At 40.6% G+C, this 15385-nt stretch overlaps 1 protein-coding gene across 1 annotated transcript in view; it reads left to right on the forward strand.

Annotated features, from left to right (window-relative positions):
* Positions 1 to 15385, forward strand: part of CTNNA1 (catenin alpha 1) — a 203103-nt gene that overhangs the window by 37213 nt on the left and 150505 nt on the right. The window contains exon 3 of the mRNA XM_073356004.2: positions 6057 to 6252. Within this exon, the coding sequence (XP_073212105.1) occupies positions 6057 to 6252 (196 nt within the window). The remainder of the gene's footprint in view (positions 1 to 6056; positions 6253 to 15385) is intronic.

Below are 15385 nucleotides of genomic sequence, written 5' to 3' on the forward strand. Positions count from 1 at the left end.
TGCCAGTTTGTACAGAATGTCACAGTTCTGGAGATCTGAAAAACTTTCTTCAATGTGTGAAGGTCTGCAGATCTTGCAATCAGTCAGGTTCTGTTTCCAAAGCTAAATACCCCATCATTCATTGGCAAGAAGTAGACTTTCTACTTCTTGATGAACTTACCATTATTTTCTGTTTCTAAAGTTGTAAAATGCCATTGGATTTCCTACCATTTAGTTCTGTATCCTTGCAAATTCAGTGTCATTCATAGATTTCTCCCTTTAGGGAAATTCAATTGACATCATCAAAAGAACAAACTTTTTTTCAGGACATTCTGAGTACAGGATAATTTTCTTTCATGAGGTAGTGCAGCAGCAACAGCCTGTACCTGCAGTTCCAAGTGCTCTAAGTGGTGTGACAGGGAAAATAACCGGAAGAAGGTAAAGCAAACTTCCTCTTGCAGTAAATTTAGTGCATGAACTGAGATTATCCGTTGGTGAAAACTGTCCCTAGTGAAGGACAGTCATCACCAAAGAGGGCTTCTTACCTGCCATGGGTCCACTGATAGGCAAGTAGATTGACCTTTGAGGAGCTAGAGCCACTTCATTAGCCCTTGAAGTTTCTAGAGCATCCATTTTGTTTCCCAAAGGGAGACCTGGCCCAGGTGAAATCTGTCAGAGGTCCTGCCACTGAAGAGGAGTGTGCTCTACATCCTGGAGGTTCCCTTATGAAATATAAGCTCGAGAGTGGGCTGTTGATCATGGAGCTGTGCCACAGAAGTGTAGCTGCAGATGAGGAAGATTCCTGTGACCTGTTGTCATAAGTGAATGCTTATGCACTATGACAAAAACTGAACTTAAATCCTAAAACTTAAAACAAAAAACCCACTAGTTGTACCAGTTCAAGTCAAGAATGGCCTAAAAACTTTTGTGTAGCTAGTGTTTTAAAGCTACATGTCAAGAAGTGGGACTGTTACAGTTGAATCTTAAGTGATCAGTTTTGGTAACTTCCTGTTAAAAATATAAGAAGCTGAACAAATGGCAGATCTTGTACCTCTTCAGTTTGACATTTTGAAGCTACTTACTGAGATTACTTAGGTGTAAAGAAAACCAGAATTTATTACCCATTTTAAGCACATTTCAGAATGCTACTAAAGAATAATAGAGACCATAAATCAACAGCGGTATTTGTCTTGCCTGTTGGTAAGAGTCAAGAAAACGTCAGTTGTCTGTATCAAGGTGTATGTGCCCCAGAGTCATGTGCTTCATAGATCAAATAGTATCTTTCTGCCAGTGTCTATCAAGACTTATTTTTCCTTAGAGCCATGGCAGCTTCCTGGCTGGAAAGATTATACTTTTTTGTATTGAGAAATTTGTAAGACCCCCTGTAAGTCCTTGATCTTTTTAAAACTAGATGTACAAGCAATGGTGGATGAAATCTGTTCTTATTGGAGCACTACCAAGTAAATGGCTTTGTCCAGCGTGGTTCCACCTTTATAGTAACACTACAGATGGGATCCTTTCTGTAGGATCTGCAGACATTGCTATTGGAGGACAGTGAATTTTCAGATAGACACTTCCCTACTGGCTTTTAAATTAAACCTCTTTGGGTGCAGGGGCGAGAGAGAAGGGGGGGGGTGTGGTCACATAACTAGACTCTCATAATGCATATGCACAAAGAAGCCAAATTAAGGCTGCACAGACCACTTCAATTCTTTCATTTTCTGACTTGAGTACTTTAGAAGAACATGAAGGCTGCAAAGTAGCTCTTTTACATGTGCCTTACTGGGGCTTTTAAAAGAGCAAATTGCAGGGGGGACGACAAAAAACAAATTCTATCATGGACTTTTGACGCCCACGTGGGTGGTCATGAGGCAAAAATAAAAGCAACAGGACAGTCTGCAAAATATATTTGATGCCTGTATACCAATACAAGTATGGGGAACAAGCAGGATGAACTGGAAAACATGGTATATGAAGAAAAATGTGACTTGGTGGGATAACTCCCATGATTGCAGTACCAGCACTGAGGGATATAGCTTGTTCCAGAAGGATAGGTATGGGGGGAAAAAAGGAGGAGGGATTGTGCTCTATATCAAGAATGTATACACTTGCTCCAAGGCCCAAGAGAAAGTGGGTGGCAGACCTACTGAGAGTCTTCGGATGAGGATAAAAAGGGAAAAGAATAGCAGTGATCTTATGGTGGGGCGGTCTATTATAATGCATCAAATCAAGAAGAGGAAGTGGATGAGGCATTCTACAAGCAGGTGACCAGATTAGCGAACACACACAAGCTAATATTAATGTGGGATTTTAACTTCCCTGATATTTGTTGGATGCTTATTATAGCAAAACATATGTCCTGCAAGTTCGTTCTTGTGCAGGGGACAACTTCCTGATTCAGAAAATTGAGGCAACAACTAGGGGGTCATCCATTTTGGATATGGTGTTGATCAACAGGGATGAATTAGTTACAAATGTGAAAATGATGGGGAACTTAGTGTTGCTGATCTGATAGAATTCAAGAGCCTAATGAAAGGAGGATATGAGAACAGCAAAACAAGGACACTGTACTTCAGAAAGGCAGATTTTCAACCAACTCAGAGAAATATAGGCAAGGTCCCATGGAAAGACCAATTAGGAAGAAAAGGAGTTGAAAGGGATTGGCAGTTCCTAAAAAATGTAATACTAGATGCTCAACATCAAGCTATTCTGATGCAGAGGAAAGATAAGAGCTACAGGAGGCCAATGTGGCTGCACAAGAAGCTGGAAGGAGGGGCATGTCACCAAGGAAGGTATACATGGGAATAGCACGAGCATGTAGGGACAAAATCAGGAAAGCCATGGCAAAGAATGAGTTACCGCTGGCAAGAAATGTTAGAGACAACAAGAAGGGATTCTGCAAATGTCAGACAAAGATCGGGGATGGTGTGGATCCATTACTCAATGGAAACGGTGAGCTGGTAATGGAAGTTGATAGGAAGACAGAGCAGCTCAATGCCTCCTTTGCTTCAGTCTTTTCACAAAGAATAACGTGACTGGATAATTAGTGAAGTTACCATAGACTGTAAAGGGGGAAGGGATGCAGATCTGGATAAGTAAAGAACACTTCAGATCTTCTGACTGATTTGAATGAATTCACGTCACCACAGCTTGCTGAAGAAATTAGCTGAAGAAATCTCTTCACTATTGGCAATAATATTTGCAAACTCATGGATGACGAGAGGTCCCAGAAGACTGGAGAAGGGCAAACATAATGTCCATCTTTAAAAAGAGGGAAAAAGGAGGAGCTGGGGAATTTATAGACGCATCATCCTGACCCCAATACCTAGGAAGCCAGTAGAACAAAGTATAAAACATTCAGTTTGCGAATACCTAGAGGATGAAGGGGTAATCACTAGCAGCCAGTGTGGCTTTATTAAGAACAAATCATGCCAGACCAGCTTGATTTCATTTTTTTTGACCATGTAATTGGTTTGGTGGATGGGGGGATGCAGTGAACATAATATACCTCAACTTCAGCAAGGCTTTTGACCCCCAGATTGGCAGGTAGCGATTGATCTATCGGGGATCGATTTTATCATGTCTAGAGTAGATGTGATAAATTGATCCCCAATCACTCTGCCGTCGACCCCTGTACTCCACCGCGGCGAGAGGCAGAAGCGGAGTCGATGGGGGAGCGACAGCAGTCGACCCCACGCCATGAGGACACGAGGGAAGTTGTGTATCTTAGGTTGGAAACACCCCCCACCCCCGTGTAGACCAGGCCACAGTCCCACATGACGTGATGCCAATTTTTAAAAAGGGCTCCAGAGGTGATCCTGACAATTCAGGCTGGTAAGCCTGACTTTAGTACCGGGTAAACTGGTTGGAAAATATAAAGAACAAAAATGTCTGACACACCTAGCTGAACATAATTTGTTGGAAGAGGTCAACATGATTTTTGTAAAGGGAAATCATGCCTCATCAATCTGCTAGAATTCTTTGAGGCAGTCAACAAGCATGTGGTTAAGGGGATCCAGTTGATATAATGTACTTAGATTTTCAAAAAGCCTTTGACAAGGTCCCTCACCAAAGGCTCTTAAGCAAAGTAAGCTGTCATGGGATAAAAGGGAAGGTCCTCTCATGGATTGGTAACTGGTTAAAAGATAGGAAACAAAGGTTAGGAATAAATGGTCAGTTTTCAGAATGGAGAGCGGTAGAGTGGTGTCCCCCGGGGGTCTGTACTGGGACCAGTCTTGTTCAACATATTCATAAATGATTTGGAAAAAGGGGTAAACAATGAGGTGGCAAAATTTGGAGATGATACAGAACTACTCAAGATAGTTAGTTCTCAAGCAGACTGCGAAGAGCTACAAAAGGCTCTTTCAAAACTGGGTGACTCAAGAAAGAGATCTTGGAGTCATTGTGGATAGTTCTCTGAAAATATCCACTGAATGTACAGTGGCAGTCAAAAAAGCAAAGAATGTTGGGAATCATTAGGAAAGGGATAGGTCAGAGAAAATATGATATTGCTTCCATAGAAATCCATCATATGCCCACATCTTGAATAATGCATGCAGATGTGGTTTGCTCCATCTCAAAAAAGATATGTTGGAACTGAAAGGTTCAAAAGAGTAACAGAAATGATTAGGGATATGGAGTGGCTTCCGTATGAGGAGAGATTAATAAGACTGGGACTTTTCATCTTGTAAAAGAGACGACTAAGGGGGAATATGATTGAGGTCTATAAAATCATGACTGAAGTGGAGAAAGTAAATAAGGAAGTGTTGCTTACTCCTCATTACACAAGAACTAGAGGGCACCAAATGAAATTAATAGGCAGCAGGTTTAAAACAAAGAAAAGGAAGTATTTCTTCTCACAATGCATAGTCAGCTGTTGTGGCACTCTTTGCTAGTGGTTGTTATGAAGGCCAAGACGAGAACAGGGTTTAAAAAAAAAAACTAGATAAATTCATGGAGGATAAGTTCATCAATGGCTATTAGCCAGGATGGGCAGGGATGATGTCCCTAGCCTCTGTTTGCCAGAAGCTGGGAATGAGTGACAGGGAATGGATCACTTGATTATCTTTGTTTTATTCCCTCTGGGGCACCTGGCATTGACCGCTATCGGAAGACAGGATACTGGGCTAGATGGACCTTTGGTCTTACCCAGTATGGCTATTCTTATGTTATAACATTCTGATATTTAAGCTGGAGAAATGCAGGCACAGCAGAACTACCATTAAGTGGATGCATAATAGGTTAAACAACTTCAAACAAAGAATACCTATTAATAGAATGATGCCAGATTGAAATGACCTGTGTTTTGCTGGAACTTTCCAAAAAACTTCAGCCTGAGGCAGACATTGATCATGGAAAAATTGAGCCAAAATGGTTAAAACTTGTTTTCAGTTGCTTATAAAGCTTCACCAGGGTCTTAAAATGGAAAGTGTCAGTCAACCTTACACTTACAGGTGGTGGTAAGAACTGCACCTAGAAAAGTGATTAAATGAGAACTTGATGACAGGTTGCAGCCATCTAATTTGGCTGTAAAATCACTTTGCTTGCAAAGTCCCTCATCCCTTCAGTCTTGGACTGAAGAAAGGCTGTGAAGCTAGCTTTCTGTAGATGTGCCACTTCAATCCTGTTAATCTTTTAAAATGTTTCAAAGTCTTAAAAACGGTCCTGAACTAATTGTTTCAAACTTGGATTCTTCTTGTGTGAAGCCAAATCCAAAATAGCCCTGGCCTCTTGCTGAAATTGTAGCTTAATGATGCATAGAAAAAGATGCACCTAACTTTTAATCAATTTTTGTCTGCTTCTTAAACAACAAACCCCTCACTAAGCACTTTAGCTTAAGTTTATCATACTTGTCTAATTACAATGTCACTATGCTTCTTGATTAAAGAACCATGAAAACTGCTCAAAAATGAATTTACTGGCAATTAAGTACTGCCTACTTGAAGTCAGCATAGGTATTGCAAATATGCTTTTGATTCAGAAAATCCAAGCGATTAGGTTGATAAGCTTGTATCTTGTTTCATGTTACATATACTTATTCGGTATACATCTCAACTATAAATTATCCCTCTTTTCAGGTTACAACACTAGTTAATACCAGTAACAAGGGTCCTTCCAACAAAAAAAGAGGACGTTCTAAGAAAGCCCATGTTTTGGCTGCATCAGTTGAACAAGCAACAGAGAATTTCTTGGAGAAGGGAGACAAAATTGCAAAAGAGAGTCAGTTTCTTAAAGAGGAACTAGTGGCAGCTGTGGAAGATGTTCGCAAGCAAGGTAGGTGACGTATTTTTGTGATAACTTAAATCTGAGTTTCTCTCAAGTCTGTCTTAGCTATTCTTTCTAATGCCCATAATTTTATCTGTGTGCGTTCAGCTTCCAAACTTTGTCCTTCAATTTCCCTCCGTTTAAATATCGCTTTAGTAGTTTAAACAGCACAGGTGCCACAAGTAAATAGTCTACACTACAGAAGAGAGAAATGGATTACATTCTTTAAAGGGCATTTTCAACTTAATTTTATTCACAAAATAAACTTTCTTTAGGAGAGGTTTTCTGTAAAAGCTTAATTTTATAAAGTACAATTCTTTAAACATGGGGAATGTTTAAAATGAAATATTGCCATACCAAGGCAGAGGGCAGGAGCAGCACACGGAAGTGTGGGGAGGGACAGCTGAACTGCTCAGCAATTGATAGCCTGTTGAGCGACTCCACCCTGGTTCCAAGTCCTCACCAGCTAGCTCCAAGGGGCTGCTCTTCCCGCAAGCAATGGACAAAGCAGGTGGCTGCCAAACAGTGTTATAAAGGAGCATTTGGCAACTTTAAACGAGCATGTTCTCTAATTGATCAGCAACTTAACCACAAAACAATATTAACTGGGACAACGTTAAGTGAGGAGTTACTGTAGTTATTAGTGGTGCTGATGATGAGCTACAAATGAAGCTCTGTGCAAAGGAGGAAGAAATTCCTCAAGCTGTGTGCTAGTTGATCTTTCCACAACGTTATAGTGAGCAGTGGTAATAAAGATTGTTAAACTGTATCAATATGACTCGATCCCCCAGTTAACTTTCCAAAACATTCAGCTCTTATAGCTGAAATTTTCTGCACTTGAGTCTGGCAGTGACTCTTTGGGAACAAAATTCCTTCAGCTGTGAGCGTTCTAGAAGGGTGAAATACTACTTTCACCCTTTACGGCTTCTCCATTTCTCCTTCCTTCCCATACCATCAACAACTCAAATTAAACTTGATGTATAACTAGCGCTAATTGGGCTATGGCCACTCTCTGATTTAAAAAAATATTGATAAAGGTTATCCAAACAATCTTTTCTAATTGCTTCTGAGTGCTTATTGGGCATCTGACTCTCTTGGCCCATCCCAATGAAGTTTTGCACTCCTTGCTTTTGATGTTGCATTGCATATTGCCCTGGCATGGCCACGGGGCTAAGCTGTTGGGACAATTTGCACGAAGGAGATTGCATATTTATCACAGTGCACGTAGGCTGGATTAACAGAGCAGCAACAGCCCTTCAGAAAACTTTTTAGGCAAATAACAGTAGATGTTGGGCTCTTCTTCCCAAAATCCTGTGCTACCTTGCTCTTTCTTGTTCCTACAAAATACAGGTATCCTCTCTTGTATATTGAATTGTGTAGGGGCATGCATGTGAAGCAATTGAATGACTTGATGTATTGAAGTGTGTGTATATATAATACACTAAACTTTTTAAACTAGTCTGGCATCCTTTCTGCAGCAGGATGAGAGAATCTTATTTTGTTTTGGAGCTGTGAGGATGTTCACAGCAATTTTCTTTTGCTCGTGCCCTTTTCCTTTCTCCACCCCTTTTCCTTCCCTGCCAACTTTCCCCAAACATCAAGGTCCGATGTATTTGGGAGGTCCCTCTGCCTGATGGTGCCTAGTAAGTTTGCACACCCTGCACTAATGTGATCTCTGGGTTACATATCTCTGGGTTACATACATATATCTCTGGGTTACATAACACTTGGGCTGGCTTAGTGTTAACCTTGCATTTTTGCTTCACGTTGGGAAATCCTTGTTATCAAAGTGAACAGATGCTGGTTTTCCTGAGCCTGCATTTATATTTCTACGCATAAATAGCTGAGGCCTCTACAGAGGTAGAACATACAAGAGTCTGACCAAATCTCTGGGTGCTATTCGTTTGCAATGTTCCTATCTAAATTGCCATCTGACTTTGCTAGTTCTATGTATCTAAGACTATTATAGGGAGCTCTGTCTCTTGAGAATCTGGCTAATATACAGCACGAATATAATTCTTGTTCACTACAATTGATTTAATTTCTAAATTAACAGGACTGGTCTTTTGCCTATGTCACTGCCGAATGACAGTGCTTTGATTTTGTTAGGGACAAAATGTTATGTTGAGGTCAGTAAACTACATCTCGTCCCAATCATGGGTAAGACTGATTTAGAATGGAGAGCTGAATATTAGCATAAAATAGCTCTCTGATTCTGTAGTTGAATTAGTGAACTGTAGGTTCTCTATATTACTGAATGTGCTTTATTAATGCAATATATGGGGTCAATCTTCTACTCAAGAAATGTTGCTGTGCTACCCCAGCACTTTTTACAGAAATGGAAGTGATTCTTCGGTTGCTGTAGTAAATACTCTTCTCTGAGAGGCAGTGGCTAAGTCTTCCATCAACCTAGAAGTGCCTACACCTGGGCTTAGATCAGTTTAATTACATTTGCACATGGTTTTCCACATTGCTGAGTGATGTGGTTAAGTTGACCTAACTTTGTAGCGTAGACCAGCTCTTAAATGTTTATATTGAATAATAAAATAAGACTGGCTGTTGTGTGAGCCTCCTGGATTGTCAAGACTATATGCCTCTTTGTAGAGGTCTGCTTGAGCCTAAGTTTAAAGCCCGACCTGAACCTGAACCAAGCCCAGGAGTGTCAAATTGTTTTCATACCCAACTCATGCCCAACACTTGTAGGGAGTTAGTTTTTGCTCTGGGAGCTATGGTTAGAGGTGGGGTGGTCTATGCCCAGAGGATCAGTGTTGTGTTTTGCCCCACAGAAGCTCAGCCTGCGAGAACTGGTGAGCTTGGCCCCTGCAGCAAGGAAGCCACCTCTGTCACAGGGATCAGTGGATCCGCAGCTGTTTGCATAGATGCATATCTCTGGGATAAGACCAAGCAGCTTTGCCACCTCATCCAGAGCATCTGCTTGCCCAGCAGTGCAAGCCCAGGGTTCAGACCTCTGCATGCAGGCCTGGGAGGCTGTCACCCACCACCCCATTCATTCAAAGGAACGAAAGGGACAGGGACCTGTCCCTGATTTTCTCCCAATTGGCTCAACCTGTCAGCAACACTGGGATGCTCTACGTACTGCAGTGGTGGTACCATTACAGCTTCCACTCCCCTTTGAATCTACCACAGTTGCTCTTTGGGGAGATTTGTTTTGTAGCACTACCAGTGTCATTCCTGCTCAGAGTACCTTGCTACCAGAGGCGGGGCTGTGATGTCCCGCAGGGGTCAGAAGGGCTGGGGACTGAGGATGGAGTTGAGGGAAGGGGAAGAATATGGCGGGGGGGGGGGGGGAGTTGAGGAGAACAGGACCGTGGGGCAGGGGGAATGGCAGAAGAGGAAGGGCTGAGGAGTGGAGAGGAAAAGCAGAGGAGGAGGATAATTGACAGACGAAGTCAGAGGAGTGCTTTAGGAAGTTGGAACCACATGCACAAAGCAGGAAAAAGAAATGGCTGAACCTGAGCCCCTTAGAGGGTCGAATTTTTTTTTTCTTCATACCCAAATCCAGTACTTGTAACCCAACTGGACCCGGTGACAAGGGTCTAGGTCTTGGATCCAGCTTGTTAAAACTTTAGTACATCTTTCTGAAGGGTCATGGGAGTAAAGCTGATCCTGGATGAACTATATTTTGGTTCACATGCACAATTCATGCTGTTCCTATCCACTTCTTGTCAGCTTTATTGTGGTCATAGACCATTCTGGAGTGCCTGCATGCCAATGAATATCAAAGTGTGTAAGTATTTTTTAGAGAAACCTAGCACCCTGAGACCAGAAGAGTGGTATGAATAAACATACTTCATCTAAATTGCCATTTTGGTCCCTATTCCTTATAACTTTCACTGTATTTCTAAAATGTTATTTCTGAACTGCCTGTGTAAATTATCCTTGTCTTTGTTCATCAGAAACAATGAGAAATAGCCTCTTGTCAGTTACTTGCAGTACTTCATCTCTCTGTTCCTGGGCTACTGTCTCTAAAGTAGTGCAGCATTAGTCAGTTGGTTCAATCAGGTTCAGAGTTCTTAAGTATACAGAAGATGTACATATTTTCTGTTAGGTAAAATGTGATCAGCAGTGTCACCTTGGTTCTGTAATCCTATACCTTTTGAGTAGTATGTAATAGATAAACCTGTCTTCAGTAGTGCATACGAATCTACCAGAAAAAAATTAAATAAAACCAAACCCTCTGATCCAGTGGTTCTCAACCTGTGGCCCGTGGGCCACTTGTGGCCCAATCAGCACATAGCTGCGGCTCATGTGACATTCTCAGGATTGTAGAGGTAGTATTGGATGCGGCCCACAGTAGTAAATAGGTTGAGAACCACTGCTCTGATCTGTAACTCATAGATCTAGCTAATGTAATTCTAAAACTTTAAAAATGACCTTGAAACTCAGATCTAAGCTACAACACTTCTTCTAAAAAGGAGGTAGGTTCTTTGACAGTTCTGGCTGGTGGATATAAAGGAACTGAAGAGCGGTAACTTTATATCTTCTGTTAGTAGAATGTTGGGCTCAAGGGATATGGATGTGCCTTCTAAATGGTTCTGTGAAGATAATGTAGTTGATAAAAACAGCAGCTACCATGGTAAGCAACGCTGTAACTAACCAGCTTCTGAAAGGAGCTAGTTAATAACAATACTCCCATTTGAGAGAATATTCAACTAAACATTTTACTTGTGAATGAAGCTATTCTGAACCTGAGCAATGGGACAGATCACGTAACAAAATAAAACATAAATCCTTAATTTCCCTTGGTACATCAGAGTGATACAGTTTAGGAAGAGACTAAGGTAGAATATTTCAAAGGGACAGTGTCCAAATCCCATGGAAACTTAATGGGAGTTAGGTGCCTAACTTGTTTAAACTGTTTCAGAAAGCTCAGCTAGAGCTCTTATGGTTTAAGCAAACTGATTCTAGTTATGTCATGAGAATCACAAATTTGTAAGGGCCTCTGGTCACTTTTTGTAGGAAATAGAACAGTGTGATTAATACTGTTACTTGTAGCCAACCAGGTTTGAGAGTTCAGATTTTTCAGGCTTATTTCAAAGTGTGACTGTTTCTAAAGAGCCCATAAACATCTGTCCGATCAAGCCAGGACAACTGAAATTTTTTTAAAACCAACTATGAAGTCCTTGTTGTCTCTACCTGTCAAGGAAGGCTCAATGAGGAATGGACAAAATTCCATAATTATCAACTTGCGTTTTGTAGGCATGGGGAAAGTGAGTAATCAGGGGAGTTTTGAACAAAAGGTGGTAGCTTGGCAAGCTGCAATAGAAGGCCTTTCAGATATAGGGGACAGTATGGAAAGCCTCTTCTCACTCCATTGAACTGAGCATTGAGGGTGGTATCACTGGCAAGATGTGGGGTTGGATATGTACGCTGGGGTGGCGGTATACAGATGGGGACTTTGATATCAAACTTCTATCCTGGCCTTCAAGTGGTGGAGAATAGGTAGCCAGTGGAACAGATTGGGGGTGGGGGAATGTGAACAGTCTGAGGGAGGAATATGGAGTGTGAGAGATGGCGCCTTGAGGTGTGCAGTAATCAAGGTGGGGGATAATTGGGGCATAGTTTGCGGTTTTTAGCTGTCAGAGGCAGAAATGGCAAAAGCAGACTATTGACACAGGAAAATGATTTTGTCATTTACTTGCATCAGAGGTACACACTCTTAAACTTTTTCCTCTCCTACTATCCATCCAAAAAAAATGTGTAAAAACACTTCACTTAACATTTGGTAGATCTCATATGCAAGTTCTTGCTCTCTCCTTTTTTCTCCTCCATTTAAGAGAGTGTTACTTAAGCTCTTCAATTTTTCTATAGAGGCTAAAATAAGTCTTGCTAGTGGGCCATACTATGAAAGCTTGAATGTAACTGCATATCTTAATGTTGAGACTGAAATATGCCTGTCAGATTTAGTGCTTTCATGCATACATAGTGAGACCTTTTTCTTCCCAGCCTGAAAGTCCCCTGCGGGACTCAAATTGGGTGAGAAATACCTAAGGGCACAAAATAACTAATAATGCTAAATCTGCAACCCTTATGTCAAAATGGCATAACTAACGTTTTGTGTGTGTGTGTGTGTGTGTGTGTGGCAGTCCCCTGAGAAATATCCCCTCCCACCCCCCAAAATCAGTTTTTACCTCTTGTTGCTTTACAAAAACACTAGATGAAGCCATTGTGTTTGAAAGGGAAGGAGAACAGAGAATTAACTTGCTTAAACTTCATAGCTGCCTACTGCAGGGGTTTTTGCACCTTTTTGATGCAAGTTTGTACTGGCTGCTTTTGGATCCGCAGGATACCAAACTAGGTGGACCAGTGATCCAATACAGTTTTGCAATTCATGTGTGTCAATTTAAGATTTTTCTATCCTTAACATCTCCAGTTGGAAATGCCATAACTGGGCAGCTGTAGCTTGATATTTGGAACTGGTTTTGTTTTACAAAAACTCAAAGATGCTTCATGTGGCAAAACACTGAACGCAGCTTATTGCTTATCTTAAATATATTTGTGAAGAACACAGTGGGACCTCATTCTCCATAGTGATCAGACAGCATCCTATTCTAGGGACCATTCTGGGTGGGAGTGAGCAGGGGTGGCAGTTGAGTGCCTTGATGTAAGGTCTAATAGCCCATTTACTCAAGAGAGATGTCCAATCTTACATCATTTAATGAAATATCTAACTTTAACTTTAAAAACTCAATCCCAAAGAACTGCTTACCATTTGGAGACTCTTCCCAGGATATAACACTACTGAACTTGGTTGAGTTCAGAATTAAACTAATTCTAAGCTTTTTAATCTCAAGATTTTCTTTACACATTCCTACAAGTTAAGCTCTTCATCAGTTACTGATTTTTTTTTTTTTCTTTTTTTCTTTAGTAACCATGTCAAGGAGTAGCTGATTAAGCTCCTGTCTGAGGAAAATTGTATTTGGGTTAGATTACTATTGCTACATCTTCACTGAAGAAACTCAGTTTACTATTCCAAGTTCTGTATCATAGTCTCATAGACTGAAATCCTGGCTCCACTGAAGTCTGAGATTTTGTCACAGACTTCTGTGGAACCAGGAGTTCACAAGACTTTATCTTACAGAAGAACTTCAAATCAGTTGCAAGAGCACTGAGCACCTTTTCCACCCTCCCTAAACTTGTAACACTTAATTTTTTTCCTTCAAATTTGCAAAAATAAGCCAGACTTATATTTTAGGTATGACTGTCAATCTCTAAAGGTCTTGTGTCCCCTACCACTCCCCAAAATTCATACATGGTTTATAAAGCTGCCTATGCCAATTTTGGGGTACCTATCACCTCATACATTCAAGTTTAGCAATTGGCTTAGTGTTTAACCATTTATTGTACATTCTGGGATTCAACCCCTGGGACTAGCTCTGTCACTGATTTTTAAGTCTACAGACTAGAATGTCCATGGTGGTTTTAAATCAACTGACTGCACCAACATATGGTAATATGAAGTACTGGTGCACTGGGGAAGGCACACTTGGTCAACCTCATAAAAGCTCCCATAAACTTTGTGGTGAGTGGATATAGAAAATAGAAATCCTCAGTCTTAACTAAATGTTAGCTAGAGGATTCTGAGTTCTTTGTTAAAGTTAACTGATTGTGTCTAGATGTAAAAGGAAGTTTTATGTAGAAAGACACAAAGCATTCATGTGTACTGAATACCTTTTCTATAAATGACTAGTGTTAAATGAAGCAACATTTGATGCTCTGATTCCCAAGTGACTGTTCTCTTAACTCAAATGTAATGAAAAGTAGAGGCTGCTTTAGAAACACCTCTCTGAACATTCACAATTGCATGTTCTTTCTGTGGCAGTTGTAACAATTGAATATGTGGATGAGTGATATTAGGAAAATTCACAGCACCTTTAGGTGTCTCATGATTTATCACCTGGAAATAGACTAGCAAATTTTCTACTGATCCCCAGTGATCCACAGTCCACTGTCTGAGAATCTCTGGCATACTCTGAATTGAAGCAATTGTAGGGGCTTGAGGAAAGGAGGACAGTTGAGATCTTGAAATATGAAGAGCTCCAAGAACCACTTTTATCCCTCATAATTCCAGAAGTATTGTTGTGATCTGAACTACTTCACTGCAGGGGTAGTGTGCAGCACAGGGAAAGAAGTCTAAATGACTCTACTTGCTCCTCTTAATGTGGACGAACTGACTTTTCCACGCTTCTGAATGGCGGTGGAGTCAAACTGAATGAGGGTGTCTAATCACCGAAGTGGCTCTTGCCTCTGCATTGTAATAAGAATAGATTTGTTTTACTTAACAAGTGAAATCCATAGACTACAGTTCAAAAAGTACAGTAGGAATATCACAGTATAATTCAATTTCTTCAATAGACAACTTGCTTGTGTCACTCTTTTTTTTTTTTTTTAATCTTTATACTGTGAACCAATTTGCAGCATATTTGGTCTAAATATCAAAACATTTTGGGGTTTTAACTTCCCTGAAGAGGTAGTTTTTAAGCAGCTTTACATCAGTATTATGTAATACCCAACATACAAAGTAAACACACATTCTACTTCTAGCTTGTGAAAACTAATTGAGATACTTTTTAACAATAAGCTGTGTGGTACATTTTCAAGACCATTCACAGTTTAACTTATAACAATCTTTTCAGCTCTGTTTGGGACAGTGTGTTGTGGCTAGCATTGAAAATAGCCAGGATACCTTCTTTTTCGTCAGTGGGAAACTTCAACTGTCTGAACTGTGGTGGTGTTTTTATAAGGACTATAAATAGCCACACTGGGTCTTGACTGAGAGATCCAAGCACCTAGCTGTCATGTTCGGATTCTAGGTATTTAGAAGTAGAAAGCTTGGGCACTGAATCTGCATCATATAGCCTCTTTCTAGAATGATATATGTACAGGTTTGAGAGATTGTGGTTAAAAACCCTGGAAGTTGCTAGAGACTGCATATGAGCTATTTTAAGCTTGGTGTAGCTGAATTTAACAGTGGGATTGTTGCAGAAATTCCCCAGGGTTAGGCCCTCCTGTACCTTTTGGTAGGAATATAAGAGCCAAATTAAAGTTTTTGTTTGAGGAACTTCAGTTCTGTGTTTCCAGATAATTAAGATAATTGGCTTTTTTCAAAACCTAGACCCTT

This window comes from Lepidochelys kempii, chromosome 8 (assembly GCF_965140285.1).
Source record: "Lepidochelys kempii isolate rLepKem1 chromosome 8, rLepKem1.hap1, whole genome shotgun sequence".
NCBI lineage: Eukaryota > Metazoa > Chordata > Testudines > Cheloniidae > Lepidochelys > Lepidochelys kempii.